Source organism: Falco cherrug, chromosome 9 (genome assembly GCF_023634085.1).
Source record: "Falco cherrug isolate bFalChe1 chromosome 9, bFalChe1.pri, whole genome shotgun sequence".
Classification (NCBI taxonomy): Eukaryota; Metazoa; Chordata; class Aves; order Falconiformes; family Falconidae; genus Falco; species Falco cherrug.
In genome coordinates this window covers 24,626,319-24,647,562 of record NC_073705.1, presented here as the reverse complement: position 1 = coordinate 24,647,562, position 21,244 = coordinate 24,626,319, and the positions used below count along the sequence as shown (strand labels likewise).

Sequence of the window (21,244 nt, the reverse complement as noted above, 5' to 3'; positions counted from 1 at the left end):
GAGAGAGAATTTATCTCTATTTCATTTCAAACATTTATGCTGCAGAGTTATAGATTACATCCCAGATGGGAAGATCTCTCATAGTACAAAACGTCCGGGGTTGTGAAATCCAGTAATCGTATGCCAGGTCAAAGTCAGAGAAATTGGAATAACCAGGAAAATATAGAAGGAACAGCACAAATACTGTATCACTCTTCCTAGAATAAGTATTGGTGGTGTTACACTCTGAAGGATACAGGTTTTGTTCCATGCTGTGGGCAGGTGAGCTTCATGCAGAGAATCTGGTGGGTAATAGATTCGGTGGTACTCACTGCGTATGAAAGTGTGACTTAAGATCTCTCAACATCCAGCTCATTATCAAAGCTGAATGTTTTGACAAGAAAAGAAGCTTCTCCCTGTGATAACAAGGCTTTGGAAAACCAAATAAACACAAGGTCTTTGGAGCAATGGTAGAGGGTATTGTATTTAAAAATAACTTGAGACCCAAAATCAGTTGTTTCCATTTTGTCTGCCTACCTAGTTCGGTATCTAGATGTTATCTATAACCTGTGAAGAGAGACCACTGAAAGTGTCCTCACCTTCCATAACTCTTTAAGCCCATCCCCAGAAACTTCACTTTGCTCTTTCTTGTTCTCCAGTGATCCTTTCCTCCCAAGCAGGCATTTGGAGGTGCAAATGGCAGTCTCCCACTCCTTTCCTCCGTTGCCCTGCTGTTTGAGTTTGTTTTGAAATGGATATAAAAATGAAAACTTTTAGTCTTGTGATGCAGAAAGACCTTTCTAAGGTACTCTGAAAGTTAGTATTTGAGTCTACTTGTGAAGTGCAATTGTTAGCAGATACTGTCATCCTTTCCATAAGAATCACTTGCTATATATTTTAATACATTTTTGCACAGTAGAAAACTAGCCTGAGAAATAGCTGCAGCTGGTGTTTAAGTATGTTTCTCCTGTGAATTCAGAAAAGGAAACGATCCAAAAGCTTTTCCACAAACGAAATACGCTCATTGATGTCTCTAGGTTCATGCATTAGCTGGAGCAGGTGGGATAGACAATCTCCTACTACTGGACCTGCAGAAGTTCAAGCCTTCCACACACGCTGTGGCAGCAACTGGAGGAGGTGGAGTTAATATGGCTTCACAACAAAAATGGAAAGTTGGGGAGCAAGAATTTGAAGCGCTCATGCGGATGCTGGACAACCTGGTGAGAGCATGTTGAAGGTGTTGACCACGTAGTCTCTGTAAACTTTTGAGTGTAGGATTAGCTTCTGCAAAGCAAATTATTTTTTGTGGTTTCTTTGTGAGTTTGCAAATTAAGGTGGAATAATTTTTATTGTATATGAAGTTGCTTCTGCTTGGTTTGGTTTTTATTAAGTCACTGTATCTGACAGTAGTATTCTGTCTTGGTAAGAATTTATGTCTTGAACTTAAATTTTGTCTGACCCATCTCACAAGCATATTTGCTCTTTATAGTAACTTAACAGTAAAAACATATTTGAATCGCCACCTAGTAAATAGACATGGCAGATTCCCTCTGTATTTTGTTATTAACTCTAATATTAGGAGGTAAGATTATAGTTTATTATTTGTTTGAAATGCCTGTTTCTCTGCATAATGAATTATGCAACAGCCTTCAGTACAAATAGAGTGAGGAGTGGGGGATTGTTGTGAACTAGGCTGTGCCGTTGCCCAAGACAGATAAACGTCATCATGAACCCTACCTAGGTCATAGCCTGGGCAGGGAGTCATTTGGTGTTCACACACTGAAGGAAGGTGGCAGGAGGGTGAAGGGTGAGCGAGGTCCTGTCCAGCTGCTACCGTCCTGTATTTTAAATGGGTCTCTTGACGGTTAACAGTATGAATGAATGATGGACAGCAACACTAGCCCATTCTCTGAAGAGCTCAGTGGACCTGTTCAATGCGTATAGGGCAGCACAAAACTCCCATGACTTCTTTGGATACCTTTTCCTGATTTTATCTATTACTTTTATTTTAAAAAAATTTTTTTTTCCCCTCCTCCATAGGGATACAGAACTGGCTATGCCTATAGGCAACCATTAGTCAGAGAAAAACCCAGACATAAGAGTGACGTTGAGATCCCAGCCACTGTGACTGCCTTTTCCTTTGAAGATGATACAGTCCCGCTTTCCCCCCTGAAATTCCTGGCGCAGAGGCAACAGAGGGAAAAGACAAGATGGCTGAACTCGCCAAACACATACTTGAAAGTTAATGTGCCTGAGGAGTCCTGGAACGGGGAAACCAGTCCCAGGACTAAGATTACGGTAGGTAGATATTTTAGGCAGTTACTTAGTTTTTGCACTACTTGAAAGTAAATTACGCACAGTTTGTATGAAGAAATCTTTAACAAGAATAGCAAGTAAGTTTATCAACCAAATAAAAGCAGACAAAGAGACTCTGGGGAGACCAAATGCCCTTAGTCCTAAGGGCCGCCTCTGGGAAAGGGGAGTGGGGGTTAACTGTTTGGAAGAGTAAGTGTTTGTGACAAAATTGAACAATGATTTCCCTTTTGTTACTAGCTCTTCTGATTCCTGAAGTGGAAAAGTTTTTCTATTACATCTTTTTGTGCTATTAATTATCCACCATAGTGAGGTTTTAAATCACCCAGTGGTTGTTCTCTTCTCTAGATGGGGGAGGCACAATCTCTAATTCATCTCTAACTGCCCCTTTACTGTTTGTGAGCCTACTGAAAACAGACTTTGAAGGGTCTGTTCATACTACTAGTTACAATGATGACCGAGATTTCTCCTCCTTCAGCTCACCAAGAAGCTTCCACTGTGTTTCCAGTCTGAGGAGTGTGGCTCTTGCGGGATTAAGGAGCAGAGAAGCATGTTATTTGCCATCAGGCTACTCCCAGTTGCATAGTACAACTGTAAAAGCATCAGCTCCTCCTGCTGGCAGGCTAGCGAGTTTTGAAACTTAATTTGGGAGAAACACCCTCAGTAACTGATTTAAAGAAAAAAAACCTATAGACAAAATGTGTGGTTAGCAGCGGTGAAAGTTGGTTGCTTTGGTTGGTGAACAAAGTATCTGGAGCTGGTGGATGTATCTGCGAGTTACTAGGACGGGTGATCCTTTCTAAATATAACTTCATTAGTACACGGTACTGCATTCCTCAGGAATGTATTTCAGTGTTTACAAAAAAGTAGTCTCGATGATACATGTTCAAGGCAACTTAAATCCTCTTGGGCAAACACTCAAACCTGTAAGAAGTCAGATTATTTTGTGGGTGTCATGTGGAATTGACAATAAAGTCAGAAAGTCCTTTCCTTGTATCTCTTCTTTAACAGTAGGGCAACGCTGAGAATTGTTCCTCTCCATCATGCTGGAATTTTTAGCTTTTTGTTTTTTGGTTTTTTTCCCTTTAAGTGGATGAAAGCTGATGACTCCTCCAAGACTAGTGGAGGAACGCCAATCAAAATTGAAGATCCAAACCAATTTGTTCCTCTAAATACAAACCCAAATGAAGTATTGGAAAAGAGAAATAAGGTAAAAGAAGTGTAATGAAATTAAAATGGTAACATTTCCAAATAAAATTATATGTTCAAGTAATGATTCAATACAGCAGTAACATAACATTTTCAAATGTTCTGATTTTGCTGAGAAGTTTTTTACATTGTATGTGATTTTTCACTAAACCCCATGTATTTAAATGTATGATACATGTGAAATCTGTAGATACGTACACTATATATATACATTTTGAATGCAGTAGTTTGATGAAGGATGAGTATTAACTGTGGAAATGATAGATTAGAAGTGGTAGTTTCTGCAATTTAGCATTATTTTTAGTGGATAATTAGGTGTCAAGATGAACTGAATTGCTGTGTGTCATCTACAGCATGAGTCGATCTCGGGCTGTAATCTCACTCTGTTTCGTATTAATTTGCCTAGCCCTTATTAAGCTGGAGTTTCTATGGTCCAATCCACTTCCTAGTGGCAGTAAAAAAAAAAGAGAGAGATTATTGTTGGACCTCTCTGTAAACACAAATATCTCACTGCTTTTCCCTTCCAGCACATAAGACGCTGACTATCAGACTGACCAAATACTCCACCCGAGGTATAACTGTATTAACAGATATTCAGGACACTTTCCGTTTGATTACTTTTTTTCTTTTTCTTTCTTGGAAAGCATTGTATCAGCATCCGTGGGGACTGAACTGGAGTTAGAAAGGAGCAACTCCCTTCCTTAGAACTGGAAAGGCTCCTTCTAATCATTTAAAGATTAGTAATACAAGTCCCAGACAATGATCCATGCATGTTGCTGTCTTATTAGACAGTTTATTCTTATTTTTCTGCTGTATACATTTTTTATATGATCTTTATTTGTATTTATATCTGATCAGTCAATCTCTTACTCACTGACAATGTGAAGCTAGGACTGTTGGTTTGTGGAAAATAGTGAGCTATTCACGGAAAGAAAAACTTTACCAACCTTTGTGACCACAGAGATCTCTCCACTAGCTTAACACGTGTCATTGGATATTGGGTGAAATTTCTTCACAGAAAGGGTGGTCAAGCATTGGAACAGGCTGTCCAGGGGGTTGGTGGAATCACCATCCCTGGAGGTGTCCAAAACATGCGTAGACGTGGTGCTCAGAGGCATGGTTTAGTGATGGACTTGGGAGTCCTGGGTTCACAGTTGAATTAGATGATCTCAAAGGTCTTTTCCAGCCTAAATGATTCTATGATTTATGGGCTGGAGAGGACCGGTTCAGAGACATACTGTTCCTTGAAGCTTATTTCTAAATAGTGGCTTGCATGAAGGTCAGGGGCTGGGACGAGGGTGGATATTTGGGAGTACTCAGAGGGCTGAACAGCATATGCAGCGTACTCAGAGGTAGAAAGAGAGTTCTTAATTTTCAAGTGCGGCAGCATACAGCTTGATCCTCCAGCCATTCACTACTGCCTGTGCTACCGGCTTTGCAAAGCCGATGGGCACAGGATCTGTTAAAGATAAATACCTGATTCTAATCTGGTTTATTTTCTCTATATAGATAAGGGAGCAAAACCGATATGACCTAAAGACAGCAGGACCACAGTCTCAGCTGCTCGCTGGGATTGTTGTGGATAAAAAGCCGAGCCCGGTGAGTAGGACATAATTAATTGATGTACATATTTGGGTTATTTGGCTGTCTGTATTTCAAACATCAGTTTGGGCCATTTTCTTTTTAAATGCTTTGTTAGAACTGATTATGTTAATGCCAGATTTTGGACATGTGATACATTTTATTCATGTTTGATTTCAGAGGTTTAAAATGTTAGTTTTAAATGGAGATATGCGTGGTAAGTTTGCCTGCCATTCGTATTAATGGAGTAGGACCCCTGTCTAAGATCACTGAAGCTAGAGAGGATGAACTTTGCAGTGCATGGTGCCAAAAATAATCTTTTCATCAATGTGTGGAGCCACTACTAAAGGAAACCATTGAGGCCCAGAAATAACTGAATTTAAGAGGTGGGATGTGACCATGTAGAAGGCAACTTTCATTAGAAACAAGATTCTTCTTGGGAGAGAGGGAGGGAGGTTTCCTGTTTCTTACCTGTCCACGCTAATCTTTTCTTGAATAGAATATACTTACTTCCAAACAATACAGATATTCCTAATAACTTTATCTAACAAACTGTGATGAATTGTAATTGGAATTCTGTAGTTCTAAGAGTTTCCAGCCATCCATGGGATAGTACACGTATTTCCTCATTTTGGTTTCCAGTATTCTTTTGAGATAACACTGAATTTGCTTATTTATTTCAGGCAAAAAGGGTATTTTCCAAACACGTTTTCTTTCAACATGAGAGTTATTTTAATTTTGTTGTTGTAAGATCCATCCCTCCTATGGCTCTTCCAGTTAGATTCCTAAACTGGAGCGTGAGCACAGTTACTTTCCTACAAAAAGAAATTCCTAGAACTTGGGGCATTTGCAGAAAACGTAGGAAACCTTATTTTTGAATCCTGTTGTTAAAGGACTTTCACTTCTCTGAGAAGTGTATTAGTCCCTGAAGTGTAAGCTCTTGAGACAGGTCTGTATTCTGAAGCTGCCCCTTGATACAAAAAAACCCTCTCAAATAATGATTGTGCTGCTGCAAAAGGATGGTGATTTACAGCTCAGTAGTCAGTATTCATCACTATGTGAATGCCTCTAAATGGGGTAATTCTCCTCTGAATGCATCTGTGGTTTTCTGTGTTCCCTGCCAACCTGGTGTCACCAAACTTTGGACATTAAACATGTATGTCTTGCTTGCTGCTTTTTCTTTTTTTTTTTTTTTAACTCTTAAATGTTGTGGTTTTCTCTTTTCCAGCCAATGCAATTTGAAGATGATGAGCACGCGCCACCGGCACCACCCAACCCGTTCAGCCATCTCACAGAAAAGGAACTGGAAGAGTACAAGAGAACAATTGAGCGCAAGCAGCAAGGGTTGGAAGGTCAGTGTTGCATTTTTAAATGTTGGGGGTTACACTTTAATAATGTTCTCACTTTTAGTTTGAAAACATGTACTGTTAAAAACGTATATATGTTAATTATTAGCATGTACTGTTGGCAACTACTTTAGAACTAATCATTCTTTGAGAGAGTAGAATATTTAGTTTGTTTTTGTTTGTTTGTTGGAGGGTTTTTTTACCCTGGTTTGTGCTAAAATTAAAGCAATGGAAGGTTTGCACAGAAACGGGGTTGACAAAAACTCACTTTTCTGACAAAAAGTCATTATAGTATCCTAGAATAACTTGTGTTGAAAGAGCCCATGAAGGTCATCTTAGTCCAACCTCCTCTTCAAAGCTGATATCAAAGTTTGCTCAGGTCTGTGCCCAGCTGAGCAAAAGTTTACAGAGGTGTTTGTTGTTGGCCTCTTTAATTTTCTTCTATACTCCCAATGTGCAAGACTCATGTATTTTTACATCTTCTTCCAATACTGCTGTTCCACAGGGAATTACTAATTCAGGGTTGATTTTTTAGTATTTTTTTCACCAATAACACTTACTGTACATTCTTCCTCACTAATGTGTAATAGAACAATTTTGCTATATATCACATCCAGGGCGTAGCATAATAGCTTACCATAACAGCAAACTGTGTGATCCATGGCTAGATACCACCATGGGGCATGCTACTTGGAATGCAACCCTGCCACCCTTTTTAATGCTTGCTATTAAAGAACTAATATATAATGACTGTTAGCAGATAAAATGTGTAAATACCTAATTCTATAGAGTTTACTGTGTATTGTAATTTCCTGATGTCAGCATGAGCAACGCAATGCTAGCAGAGCTGTAAATCTTGTAGCACTAGCACTGACATTCTTGCTTGATTTTTTACTTGTGCATGGCTACTAATTCAAATCTTGTCCTGCAGATGCTGAACAGGAATTATTCTCAGATGACGGTTCATCTGTGTCACAAATTCAGTCACAAACTCAATCCCCGCAAAATGTCCCAGAAAAATTAGAAGGTATTCCATGCAATTTCTGTACAATGACTCTGATAATCTGAGTCATCCAGTCTTCTGCTGCATTCTTACACTTGCATGAAGTCATCTGAGCCAAAAAGAGCCCTCTTTTACCAGGTCTGGGTGGGAATCTGTCCAGAACACTGGTTTCCCATTTTTTTCTAACACCTGATTCTCACAAAGAACAACACAGGGCATACTGAAATTTAGATATTAATAAGGTGGAGGAAATAGATAGTGTATTTTTATTTTACTGAAAGTGTTTAAGACTTTTCTAGCAAAGTCTGAGAAGGCATTTTGAAAGGCTAGTTCTCCAAAGACTTCTGTATGGAATAGCTGCATTTTCACAAATTAGTCTCTTGCAGTAAAGCGTAATTCTGAATGTGCTTGAGACTGTACATGTGTATGCTCTGTAGACTGTGTTTGTATATACTGTGTACAGCTTGAGCTGTATATGTACCTGGAAGAGCTTCTTCAGCCCGTTTTCCTTTAATAACATTTGCACAGTATTGTCTGCTTGCAAAAGTAAGAGTGTAGATGAAGAGGGGGGAAAAAAACACATCTAAGCACTTCAGGATTCATTCTTTGGTTCACAGTCCAAACCCGCAGACTGTTTCGGTGCTTTTTTCTTTGCATGATAGCATATATAAATAATTTCAAAGTGGTCTGTTCTTTCAGAAAATCATGAAGATCTCTACACCCAGAATGCCAACCTAATATCTGTGGAGTTGCCAGTTGTGGTGGTGAATGGCAAGGAAGATGCACATGACGTGGAAGAAGATCTCACCAAGAGGGTCAGTCAGTTAACCACTAGTACTGTGGAGAGCGTAGAGATTACAATTAAAAGCTCTGAAAAGATAGAAGAGACCCTGTCTCCTGAAGGGTCACCTTCCAAATCCCCATCAAAGAAGAAGAAGAAATTCCGCACCCCATCTTTCCTGAAAAAGAGCAAAAAGAAGGAGAAAGTAGAAGCATAAGTGCAGTTCTGTTATGAGGAGACATTGCACATTTTAAATGTTTAAGTTGACCATTAACAGCGTAGTGTTAGGGGTGTGCGGTAACTGGACTTTTAGCCTAAACAAAAAGGAACTGGAAGAGGTTTTGCTTTAAAAAAACCCAACCAAACGAACAAAAAAAAAAAAAAAAAAGCTTTCATGTTTAATTGAAAATTAATTCACCTCTCACTTAACTGTGTCCAAAATTGCTGTGAGGGTTGGAAACATTCATTAGTTTCTTGTAGAACTACACTGGCAGGTGCTCAATTGCCATCATAGCAAGCAAGATCAAATACCATCACAGTATGCAGCAGCAAGTTCTGCTTGCAGTATTTTGCAGACCTTAAAATTTTCAGTACAGTTAAAGTCTTTATTAAAGTTACTGTTGAATAATCATATGACTTTTTAAAACTGCTGTCTCATTCGGTAACCAGATCATACATTTTTGTATTGCGATTTCGACCATATATTTTATGTTTCCACACCCCTGTTTGAGTGGGTATATATTAACAGCACACCTTTAAATCTTTTTTAAGATTAGATCATATAGAAATATTATACACTGGCACATAATATTAGGGGGAAAACTGTGTAAGAGAAAGTTTATTTGGAATTATACAAAATGTTTAAAGAATTCCATTCTTCAATAACTTTTTTGCCAAATATTTCATTTTAGTGAAATATAATTTTTGAAGACTTCTTTTTTATTCTATCAGTTGGGGAGGGAAAACCCTTATTTTTCGAGAAGGGGGATTTTATACACTTAACATTGATAATTTAGTTTAACTGGCAAAACAAAAAGATGATTTTATATGTTCAAATGTTTGTATACCATTCAGTATAAAGGTATTATAAGCATGTGAACCAAGCATTTAATAGTAGAGTGTATTTAAGAATGCTTGGTTTAGAGTATACTTAAATATAATTCAGGAATCCAGGGACTTAGAAATCAAAGGATAAAAGCATATAAAATTGAACTGGATTCATGTTTAAAAATTACTTGTGGGTTGTGTTTTTTTCTCTCATGGTATTGCTAATGAATGAAGAAAAATAATCTCTTAACATAACCAAATGAAGGAAACAAAACTGTTAAAAGGGAAAGTGAAATAGTAAGAAAACAGGAGGAGACAAAGAAAGTAAAAGTTTGGTGATTATTTTTTTTACATATATGATATGGATTGTGGGATATTTTTATTAAATCAGCAAAGTGACATTTCCATATTAGACGTTTTAAATAATTTGTATGGATTCATACAGAGTGCAACACTTTGGGTTTTTCTTCACTTTCATTTGAATTGTAAAAGGGTCTCGTGAATCTGTGTTGTCCTTTGGATGAACCCAGAGCAAATCAGAGCCTAGTGCCATGGGTAAGGTTGGTACTGTCACTTACTCATTTTTACTGATATTGTCATTTTAGTACTTTTACTGTATTGTAAATACAAACTAAACATAGAAATTAACATAGGGTTTTCTTCGCTGTGTCAAATTGTCTGTAAATCAGTCATCGCGATAGGAAGTACATTTTAAAGATCCATGTGATTCCCAAATTGCCGGTTGAAATATTATCAATATATAATTGTTAAATATGGCTGGAGAGTGGTTTGGCATGCAAAAATGTTGATTATAGCATGTTTGGGGGCTGGTTAGCTTTGACTGTGTAAGTGTGATAATGCAATGTTGGAATGGATCCTGGAAACAATTTTCTAGCTATCACTAAATACTGGAATCAGTGTTTTTAATCATAGTGGAAACTTTCAGTTGCTTACTTTGTTTTTTGTGTTCTACATTGTTTGTGTTGTATTACAACATATGTAGAAACAGTAACCTGTGAACTACGCTTTTCATAACTTTTTTAAAAATATATCTAAATTAATGCAATGTGCATAAATATTTTTTAAAATGCAACCGTGAACTATTTGCACCTTTTGCTAATGCCTCTATTTACTTGCTTTGGCATAAAGAATGAGCCAGCCAACTCTTGTGTCCTGTGGAAAATATATAAATGTTATCTGCAATTGCTCATAGATGTAATGCTAATTAATGTTAAATCACAAATAAACAGTATTTTAAATAGATGGATTTTGTATAGCGGCCTTTTGTTTGTATACAGTGCTCTTACATCTCTCACTTTTAGAAAAGATGCTTTGATTACGCACATTGCTTCTCAAGAATTTATTCTGAAGATGGCTTCTTGCCTGTGCTTGTTCTGAAAGCTGTGCAAGAAAAGTCTGATCTTATTAGAGAACAGTTGTTTTCTTTGTCGTAGATCCTAGAGATGAGAAAGGACAGGCCCATGGTAAAAACCAGCATTGTCAGGCAGTTTTTTTGAGCCCTCGTTGAGTTCGTGCTGCAGCTTTCCTCTCCCGAGGCATGCTTTCCCATCTTCCCGGTCTGTATCTTCTGCTCTGCAGCATGGGGTTGTGTATGACGGCCTGAGACAGAGGACTCGGGTGGTTTAAGTGCTGTGTAAGTACAGAGCAGGGAAATAACTTGTGGAAATTACCATTTTTTTTGTTGGTCGTTGGTTTATTAATGAAAACAAAGGGATTTTTTGTAGGGCAGGCTTTTAATGCAAAGTTATTTGAAAACATCAGTGTCATGCCCTGCCAGCATATGGTATACCTCAGAGTCTCTAAGGCAGCAGAAGTTGTAGTGTTATGTTTTCATAGCTGTATCAACTCCGTGAAATGTCCTTAAGGACTTTGACAAATGTTTGTTTTCATTGTCCTTCCGCAAATCAGCGCTTTGTTTCTGTTTATAAGAACGTCAAAATCCAGCCCTCTAGGTCTGGTGACAGTTTCATGAACTCGGTCCCCATGTGGGAGGATAATTTTGATTTAACATTTTAAATAAATCTTCACCAAGTTTCAAAAAACTCTCTCTACGATTGTTTGTCTCCCAGAGCATCTACAGTCTGCTTAGTGCTGCACTAACGTGAAAGTAGATACTGTATCAACACGGAGGAGCTTACACTCTGAAGCTAAGTGCGTCTGTAGTTTTCTTCTTCAAATTCTCTTTATTCCCAAGAGTCTACGAACTGCAACAGACCCTTCATTTCCACTTACGTCTTACTCTTTCACTTACAGTGTTACAAGAAGGATCTGAGATTCTGCAAGCCAAAGCACGGAAATAAAGTAGATTTTCACAACAGGCGTAACGTATGTTAAGGCTTAAGTCTTGGGAAGTAGGAGGACTTGGAAGGACAAGCTTCAGAACGGATCGTTGACCTGATAGGAAGTAATTATTACCATTAGGATGCTTAACCCAAGAAGGGGTAATACAGATAAGCAGCAGCGGTGTATGCTATGAGGAATTACACACAAGCTACCGCCCAAGACCCTTATAAAGCAAACCAAAGGATTTATGAAGTTGTGCATCTTTCTACCCTGCTTTTGTCTATGTATGGCCATACTGAAATCTGTGTTGTGGTCCGAGTGGTCACGTCTCCACTGCTTTTACAGACTCTCGCCTGTTCTGTAGGTGAGTGTTACACAGCAAACCAGATGTTACTTGATTTGCAGAAATTGCAGAGAGAGGTATACTTTATTTAGATCAGACTTGAGATGCTACAAGGAGACAGAATGTTGTGCTGGAGGCTGTAATAGGCCATTTTGACCAGTATTTTCCTGCCTCGCCAATTGAGCTATTGTACGCTGTTGAGCACATCGCACACATTGCTGTTTTCTCTGCTGCTCAGTAGATGAGGGTTTTCTATTTTCCAGATGTCCACTTTGCAAAACTGTTTTCAGTTTTACCCTGTGGAAACTTCTCACATGTACTGTTGAGTAGCCAAGGACAGGGAGAAAGGGCCACTGTGTCCCAGGCTGGGCACGTGGGTCTGATGGAAACTTCTGAAGTGAGCGCTGATGTTCCTCCTCTCCCTTCCCGCAAACTGGTGGGGAAATGCATCCCCGCACCCACAGGGTTGCTGCGTGGGTTGGTGTTTATTCTTTCAGGGATCCAGCATGTTAAATGAGGTGAAGGACTCATTGAAAAGCACTAATTAGAAGCTGCCTGGCAGTGTGCATGCAGGCGCCTGGAGCGCAGCCTGTCTCTGGGCATTGCCGTGCGTATGGCCCAAACAGCGCGAGCAGCCCAGCGAGGAAGGCTGGGAGGGCGCTGGCTGGAGGTGGGTGCTTCTGACATTTTAGCTGTATATATGCTTTTACAGAGCCTGTATAAACTCCCGTGTTTAGAGACTTGCAGACTGGCCAAACTTGCACAGGCTCTTAGAGGCACAGTGGAAAGCCCACCCCTGATGCAAAGATTGCTCAGCCCTTTGCCACAATTTCTAATCTCAGTTGCGAAGCCAGCAGCGGTTTAGGTTTCTGAGAGGAAAGATTGCCAGAATGTCACGGGGAGAAACTTGTCTTTTCCTACAGCCTTGTCCTTTGGAAGTATTTGGTTACGTGAGCTTTACATCTCACAGGTGCTGGCAGTACGGGCAAACACACCCCAGCAGTTTTTACTTGGACCAGTGCACAGCATGGAAAGCTTCGGTCAAGTTTGATCAGCTCATATAAGCAAACAAAACAAAACCTGATGAGAAATGGAGGGCAAAGACAAGCTCACACTCTGAAATTGTGGTTGAGAGTCTGAGTCAAACACAGCCTTAGAAAGGTGAAAATTCAAGCGGCCTTTAGATGGCATCATCAGGCTTCCACTCTTGCTGCCTGCGTTCCCTGCAGCTAGAAAGCCATTAACAAAGAGCTTTCAAAGAAAGTGTTTTGGTGGGGATTTTGTGGGCTTTATTCCAGTTCCAGTGCAGCCAGATGAAAGCAGACATCTGGCTGTCGGACTTGTTTTCTATATTGATTCATTTCAAAATCCAGCAATGGAGCGGGCGCTGTCCAGGAGGCAAGACTCCTCCGCTCCCCTCAGTGCCCTCATGATTTTGCAGCAAGCTGAGAACATTTGGGTTTTTTTGCACTCGTGAACTCCCTCCACTGAGCAGAAGAACATCCTTACATTCAATATTTTCTCTAGCAACCCTTCCCACGGGCCAGAGGGCTCTTGGCATTTCTGGGTGGCGGGGACAGAAGTGACAGGAGACCCTGGAAGAAGGTGCGTGGGGCAGGGCGGGACGGGGCTGAGAAGCAGCAGAGCTTCAGGTGTCTCGGGGCTGGGGCACAGCCCTGCTGATGCCCCCCTCGGGTAAGCTGGGGGTGCCTGAATGGAGAACCCGAAGTCATGGCAGCTGTGCCTCTAGGAAGACCTGCAGTGAGAAAAGTTATTTTAAAATATTAGAGAAACCTGCTGCTTCGGAAGTTAAACCACACCGGTTTTGGAGGGTAATTCTAAATTTTTTTAACTCTTTAAAAGGGAACAGCGTGCTTTGCTACTGCTAGCCTGCTTGTGTCTCCTTGCTCTTCATTTTATTATTTTTTTTTTTTTTTTGCCAAGGGCGTGCTTGGCATCTTGGTCTCACTCTGTCTCTGACCTGCAGGTTGTTGGAGGTTGAGGGCAAGGTCTCAGGAAGCATCGCTGCATGCTCACCCTGGTTTTGTGCTTTTCTCCACGCGTCTTCCCTCTCTCTTTGTGGGAAACAGGATATTGGGCAAGTTGGACCTTCGTTTTGGTTTGTTAAACTTACTTTTCTGCATTACTCAAACTTGAAAAGGGAAACACTTTGCTGTTTGTGCTGTTAACTGTTGTGCATGGAAAATCAAGAGAAAGGGGAAGAAAATGAGGAGGGAGGATAGACATAGGCATATATTATGTTTTATAGATACAGACGTTATATACTATTATAAGGCATCCCTTATATATGGTGGTCAAAGGGACAGATGCTCTGAACTGTCTCTAAGGGAAAAAAAGACACATTTGACTTCAGAAGAGTAGAAGGTGGTGCCAGTGTGTCTTACTTGAGATCTGCCTGTAAATGAAGCACATAAGGGAAAAATGATGGCTGGAAGCATCTGGAGCATGTGTTTAGCAGAACTTCCTCCTCTGTCTGTCTTGCCTGACTTATCCAGTTTCTCTTTCCTATTCCTGGTCAGCATTTGCACTGGAACAAACTTGTAGAGAGAAAACCAAAGGCTTGAGCTCACATGAAACAGATGCAGATGTTTTCCCTTCTAAGATCTTATGCTTAAGTGTGACATTAGTGCATCCATCCCATGTTGGTCCTCAGCTTTAACCTTTAAACCAAGCTGTGCCATGCAGCAGGCCTAGTGCTGAGGCCAAAGGGAAAACACGTGGCGTTATCCTGGCAGAGTCCCAGGGTGATTTTCGTGCAGGGTCCAACCCTGCCACGGGGTAAGTGTGCAGGGTCACTGCCACAGCCTGCAAAGACGCGTGGCCCAGAGGTGGTGCCCGCTCGCCAGCGTCAGTGGGCGCAGGTGCCTTTTGCCCCCACGCGCAGCTCTCCTCCTCTCTCCCCCACCGAAGCTCTGGCCAGCCCAGGGGAGCCCTGCGCCGGGGGTCCAGCCCAGGGGAGCAGAGGCTGCACCTCTCTTGGCATGGCATCTGTCTGGCCACCCTGGAGGGCGGCTGATTCCCGCGTGTGCCCAAAGTGGCCTCGGCAGCTGCAGCTCAGCTCAGTCTGAAGCCAGCTCCACTCCTCCCCACGCATGTCCCTTTGCTGCCAGCAGCCCCTGACTGTTCTTTCACTTTAAGGTTAGATTTATTGAATGAAGAGGAAGAGAATAAAGTCCAGCAGCCAGCAAATGTGGGGCTGAGGTTCATTGCCTGCCCTGCTGCCCAGCCCGCTCTGCCAGCTGTGCGCAGCTGCCTGGGCTCCAGGAGACGCGTGTCAGCTCTGACGGCATCCCCACAGTTCAGAGCGATGGAAACTTGGGCCAAATCCTGCTGCCGGAGCCGGCAGGGCACCCGCCTGCCTGCAGGGGCCCCCCAGCACCGATGTTGTGGGGCTGCTCTCTGCTGTTTGATCTCTCCGGTTTTTTCCCTCCTGTCTTCTCCAACCGAAGAAGTTAAGTGAAAAACACCTTGTCCTTTACAGCTGTGTGAGAATGGCTGCAAATCAACAAGGCAAAAGGGGGAGAAAAATCAATTAGGGCTGATCTGGCGGCTGGCGTGTACACAAAAGCTTCCCACCGCAGTTGCGCGGGGCTGGTGCTTCCCCCACAAGTGTCTCTTCAGACTGACTCCGCTTCATTTTTTCATCATTAAGATGCTGCCGGAGTTTCTGTGGGGGGTTTTGTGATTCAAATACCAGCGTGCTCAGGGCCGGATCCTGAGCATCCTCTGCCAGCACACCGGAGCTGGGGTGTTTGCACCACAGAGTGGAGAGCTGGGCTCAGCCCTGGCCTCTCCAGGCAGTGAAGCTTTTCCTTCGGTCTCATTTTTAGGAGCTCAAACCTACTCTTGCACTTCAATTTGACCTCAGAAATGGCCAGAGTCTTTGCTGAGTGATGTTTTCCTGAACTCAGGGGGGAGCTTTTGTTTTGGAGGGCTTTGGGACTGGGGAAAGCGAACGTGCCAGCTTCGGCTGCCAGTGCTGGGGCTGGGCACCTCACCTGGAAATACTTGCTCTAACTGGCACAGGGCTGCCATCGCCATGCGGGGAAGGGGACACCTCCTGGCTTTGTGTCCTTCCCTCCCTGTGTTTGGAGGGAGTGTTTGGTGCCAGTCCCAGGTGGGATGCCGGAGGGATGCGAGGAGCGACTGATTCGAGAGGTTTCATCCTGGCCAGCTGTTCTCCTTGCCCAGCCCTCATAGGGGTGAGGGGCAGCTGAAGGCCCTTCCCAGGGCTCCCTCTCTCTCCAGGGGAGATAACCAGTATCCACCGGTGCGAAGGATCCTGTACCTTTCTGTCTCACCTACTTCAGTGTCACAGTGTCCAGGCGCTTTTCCTTTTGCATTTGCAGCAGCAGCTTGGTATGGCTGCGTGTCTCTAGATGCTGTGGCAGCTTTTGCAATTTCTTCATTTGCAGATGGTGTTTGCAAAAACAAAACTTGTGCTCTGGGTTATCAGGACAGTGAGTAGTTAAGTTCTGTAAGGAATAACTGAAATGCTCTGGAGTGGCGGCATTGTCTTGGCAGAGCTCAGAATGGGAGCCTTCTGCTCCCAGCCCCAGCAGCTGGTGCTGGTTTTGACCTTAGGCACATCAGCTGCTGGCTGCTCTCTGACCTCCTTGCCAGGCGCAACACTCATCCCTCTCTTCCCAGAGGTACAGGAAGTTCAAACATCACCTAAAATGAGGTGCTTGAATTAATGGCCCGATTTTTCTCGAAGGGCTGAGCACATTTGCTGATGCCAGAGAGAGCTGCAGAAGAGCAAGTTGCTTGTTCAGCCCTTGGCTTCATGCATCAAAAGCCAAATACCCCCTGAGCTGCAGAGGGAAAAGCAGCCCCCAAAACCCAGCAGCGTGGCAACCAGTGGTTGTGCCTAAGGACCTTGTAGGGATTGAGTTTCCCCGTGAACATCCCGGCAATCAAGTCTCTTCCCTCTCCTCCATGCCCCCGTGGGGATGGGAAAAGGGAGGTTGCTGTGGATGGCTGATTTTCTGTATCCAAGGTGTTGAGAGCAGCTAGCTGACCCTTAATGAACATGCCTTCATGTTAAAGGTTTCCAAATGTTCGTGGCAATGCAGGGACCTGCCCCAGCAGGTCTCACAAGCCCGTGCTTGGCACAACACACTAAGGCTTGGGGACGCTTTGAGTCCCTGCACCGATAGCCACGTGGTGCAGTAAAGCAGCTGGTGGGACATCACCTCATTCCTCTTCCCTCTGTCCTAACAGCTGAACAATGGAGTTTCTGCAAACTTTCAAAACTTCATTAAACTTGTATAAATGCAGTCCCAAGCTGTGCCTGCCTGTGAAGGTAGCTTGCTTTTTTGTAAAGAAACCTAGCTCTAACCTGAGGCAGCAGGACGGACTTGCCTTGCTGCTCACCATTGCCTGCATGCTGCGGGCCACCACTGTGCCCCTCTGTGTGCTGAGGTGCCGCCTGCAGGCTCCCTGGGCATGAAACCCCCTCCCTTGGACACCAAAGTCCAAACATCAAACTTGAGCGAAGAGAAATTGCAGCCAGTGCCTTGAGAAAACTGGAGAATCAACGCACGTAATATGTGCGGTTGCACATCCGTCAGCCGCACAAGCAATCGCATGGCATCTCCCTGTCAACACAAGCAGGCACAAGGACTAACTCTTGCCTTGCCCAAAGCCTAGATGGGTCATGAATGGAAGATGTTTACCTTGCTGTTTCTTGTGCGCCACCTGCGAGGTGTTTGGGATGGAGAAGGGAAGGCAGAAGAGGCAGTACACCTTTCTCAGCACAGCTTGCTCATCTGAGGGTGCCTCTGGGGTCTGCAGCACAAGCAACCCATGCCGAGGGACCTGTGGGCCAGGCAGGAGCCCGGCAGAGTGGGGAGGACAAACACAGCCTGGACTCTATCACCTGGGTGTTGTGGGAGTGCAGGCATGGGCCCAGGCGGGTGCTCCGGAGGACCAAAGCCTCATGGTTTCTGGAGTTACATCTCCACTGGGTGCCAAAAATGACCTGCGGAAGGTGGTGCGAATACACTGCAACAGCTGCAGCTTATACACAGCTGTGTATTTGCCCCTGGATGTTGGACACTTCCAGCCCCAGTTCTTTAGATAGATGGACGAGGTGGAGAAGTTGGCTGTCGAATCTGCTGAGCAGACGGGGAACATGGGGCAATAACTCCCCTCCCCAAACACCAACTACCAATTTCTTATTCCAGTGCGTTTAAGCATCCTTCCCTCTCTAGCAGGCAGTAGCAAAATTTTCAGTACTTACTCTTTCAGTCTGGCTAGACTACTCTCTTAAACACCAACACCTATAATTATATATATTATGTATATTTGTATATACATATTACATATGCTAATTATATCTACAGAGGCATTAAATCATTTACCCTGTCTTCAGTTTTATTTTAAAGTTGGCAAGAGTCAACATTCAACCAGCATTAGGAATATGCTGTATAAATAATTAGAGTTTATTTAGATTTATTCATCAGTGTTTACATCTAATAAGTAACTGCATCCATTTAAGCATTGATCTCCTGGCTGGTACGTCACCTCCATCCGATCATTCACCTCCAGCTGGCGCAGCTGGTCCTTCCTAGATTTATTTAATGGGTCCAGCTTCACAAATGACCTGGAAGAGGCACATCGGGCAGGCTTCTCTCTGCCAGGGTCTGTGTGATAGGAGAATATCTGGGTATTGGAGTGATTTTCTTATAACCAGCTATTTTGGGCTGACTTCCAAATCATTTGGCTTGATGTCTGCCTCCCAGTTGCTTGGTGGTACTAGAGGTGACCCAGCTGCCTCCTCAGGGTGAGGATGAAGGCGCTGTGTTGGTGTTACCTGGACCATCCCTCCAGCACCCTCCTGCCTGCAGTCTAGCGAGGATGCCTGTGGTGCCAGCTGCTTGCTGGGGGCTGCTGAGCCTTTTGGGAACACTTTGAGAAATAACCGTGTCACATCCCTTCATTTAAAACGAGCTTTGTGTGAACAAGGGGTGTCAAGGGGAAATATTCTTGATGATTTTCTTACATGGGGCATTTTTGGCTTGAAAGCGATGTGCGGACGCAAAAGCTCTCTTTTCGTTTCAGCCTTTTCCTCCAATGTAACGTACGTGGGTGCTGCTGTCAACACTGCGCCCTGCGCACTGTTGCATGCTGCACAGGGTAGTGAGAAGCATCCAGTTTGGCTGGAGAGATGTTATACACAGGGGACCAGCACCTCTGTCTATGTGAAAATAATCTCATCTGAGCCTTCAGCCTGCAGAGGGTTCACGTGAGTAGGTCAGGGGCTCCCCTGGCGGGGCCAGGCTCCCAGATGGTACCTCCAGCCCCCTGAACCCCACATCGGCATGGCAGGGCTCGCTGGGGCTCAGTGTGAGCCTTTGGGGAATGGGGGGGAATTGGCAAGCCACACACACTGCATTAACGCCCTGCAAGATGAGGACTCAGTCCTGGCACGCCCCAGCTGCTGCCCCCAAAGCAGAGCACCACTGCCACCCCAAAACATGGTCCCTGTTCTCGTTTAGATCTAGTCGAGGCTGCCAACACCACTGATTTCCTGGACACTCAGGAAAAAAAAAATTTACTTTGAAAGATCAGTAGTACAAGAAAGAACCAAAGCGGCACCTGGGGGCAGGGGTGCTCAGTGCCGTGCTCCCGCGGCACCCGTGCCAATGCCACCCGTGTCAATGCCACCCGTGCCAATGCCACCCGTGCCGCACACACCACAGCACCTGCCTCGCCAGCGCCCTGCTCCCCAGGTGGAGGGTGCTGGGGAAACCTGTGACACGTACGTGACGCAAAGGCACGCCAGGCCTGCGCCGGGACACGGGCTCACGCAGTCCCATCGCTATGAGTCAACACATTAGGCAAGCACATTGCAGCAGCAAGATCACGAAACACTTTTATGTTTTAATACAAATTTGTGCTCTTGAGCATCTTTAGTGCTCTGACTTTCGTCCCTAATGAAGTGAGGGGATGCTGTGGGAGGTGGCTCCGAGCCCTCCTTCCGCTCGGCTGGGCAGGGAGCTGGTGCTCCTCACCGGGAGCCTCTCCCTGCCCAAGCAGGTGCTTGAAGGAGAGGCTGCAAATTATCCCTGCATAATGATCACAGCTCTGGCACTTTTTGAGAGAGAAAAAGTGGTTCTTAGTGGGACTGGTTAACTTTGAACAGAAGTCTGAGACCTGCAATAGGGCTGTCGGGGATGGCTGAGCCTTGTACACCGTGCAGCTGCCAGCTGGGCATCACGCTAAGCTGCCAGCACGTGGACCTGCCGGTGTGCATGGTGCAGCCCTGGACACCCCAGGCTGCAGCAGGACAGCTGGAGAAGTATTAGAGCAGGAGCTGCTGTGCTGCCATCACCGTCGTCTCTTGGCTGACATGGTCTCTGAAGCCAGAACTGAGGTGCTGTGGGAGGATCCCTCCTTTCTCAGCTGCTTTGGGGCACAGGCAGGCGGAGGCAGCCAGATCTAACCTGTTTATAGCTAGGTTTTGCAAGGGTAAGTTCTTCAGATCCATGGGTCAGCAGCAAACTCTTTCTCTGCCAGGTGAAACACAGAGGCTGCTCTGCCTGCCATAGTGCCCAAGTTTCTGTAACCCACAAATGGCTTAATATCTGGAAAACTGAGATTAAAAGGAGCATATTCCCATAAGGAGAAAGTGGCATGCAGGGAGCATTCCCCCATGTCAGCCTGTGCCCAGCACACAGATTAAACAGCTTTTGCTGCGTGAAGCTAGCCGGGCTCTTCAAGGAACACGGGTGCGTGTCCCTGTGTGCCATTTTTAGCAGCTGCCTCTAATTTGATAGATGTGATTGTGGACTGATTTTAGGATTAGAGGTTGTAACTCCCCCAGCCCTAAAGGAACAACAGCCCTGCTTAGCCCCTGTGTAACTGAAGTGCTGCCAGGGCTGTAGGCAGGGGCTGGGATGGCCATTCCTGCGCTCCAGCTCCAGCAGCCGGGAAGGATGCTCCTCTCCATCGGCTGGTAGCCTCATCAGAGAGCCAGGGTATGGTGATGCTCAGTGCTGCGCTTGCCAGGCAGCAGGGAAAATGTCACGTTCCTGATGGCTCCTTTTGTCCCAGTGCTCCCCCGTTGGTGCAGTGTCTGAGCCTGTGAGTTACCTTGCTGGTCCCGTTAACGTTCTGCGTTACCCAGGTTTGTGCAGCTGCAGTTGTCAGGGGGACCATTAAACACGGATAGGGAAAATGAGAGTGTGAGTTTGTGGGGCTGGGTGGGTATATACGTATATACCTGTATGCATGCACTGGAGATTCCAAAGTTCTCAGCAAAAACATTTTTGTCATTTCCATTTTCATGTCATCTTTTCCGGGACTGCTGT

The 21,244-nt window shown here is 44.2% G+C and overlaps 1 protein-coding gene across 5 annotated transcripts in view; it reads left to right on the top strand.

The window, feature by feature from the left end:
* The window catches only part of ADD3 (adducin 3), a 103,697-nt gene extending 93,175 nt beyond the window's left edge, over window positions 1-10,522 (top strand). For 4 of the 5 annotated variants that reach the window (XM_055720109.1, XM_055720108.1, XM_055720110.1 and 1 more), the window contains 7 exons: window positions 1,017-1,199; window positions 2,020-2,277; window positions 3,383-3,502; window positions 5,011-5,100; window positions 6,311-6,434; window positions 7,360-7,455; window positions 8,131-10,522. In XM_055720109.1, the coding sequence (XP_055576084.1) occupies window positions 1,017-1,199; window positions 2,020-2,277; window positions 3,383-3,502; window positions 5,011-5,100; window positions 6,311-6,434; window positions 7,360-7,455; window positions 8,131-8,429 (1,170 nt within the window). In that variant the 3' untranslated portion in view covers window positions 8,430-10,522. The remainder of the gene's footprint in view (window positions 1-1,016; window positions 1,200-2,019; window positions 2,278-3,382; window positions 3,503-5,010; window positions 5,101-6,310; window positions 6,435-7,359; window positions 7,456-8,130) is intronic. The other variant, XM_055720111.1, reaches the window with a different exon arrangement.
* The last annotated feature ends 10,722 nt before the right edge of the window (window positions 10,523-21,244 follow it).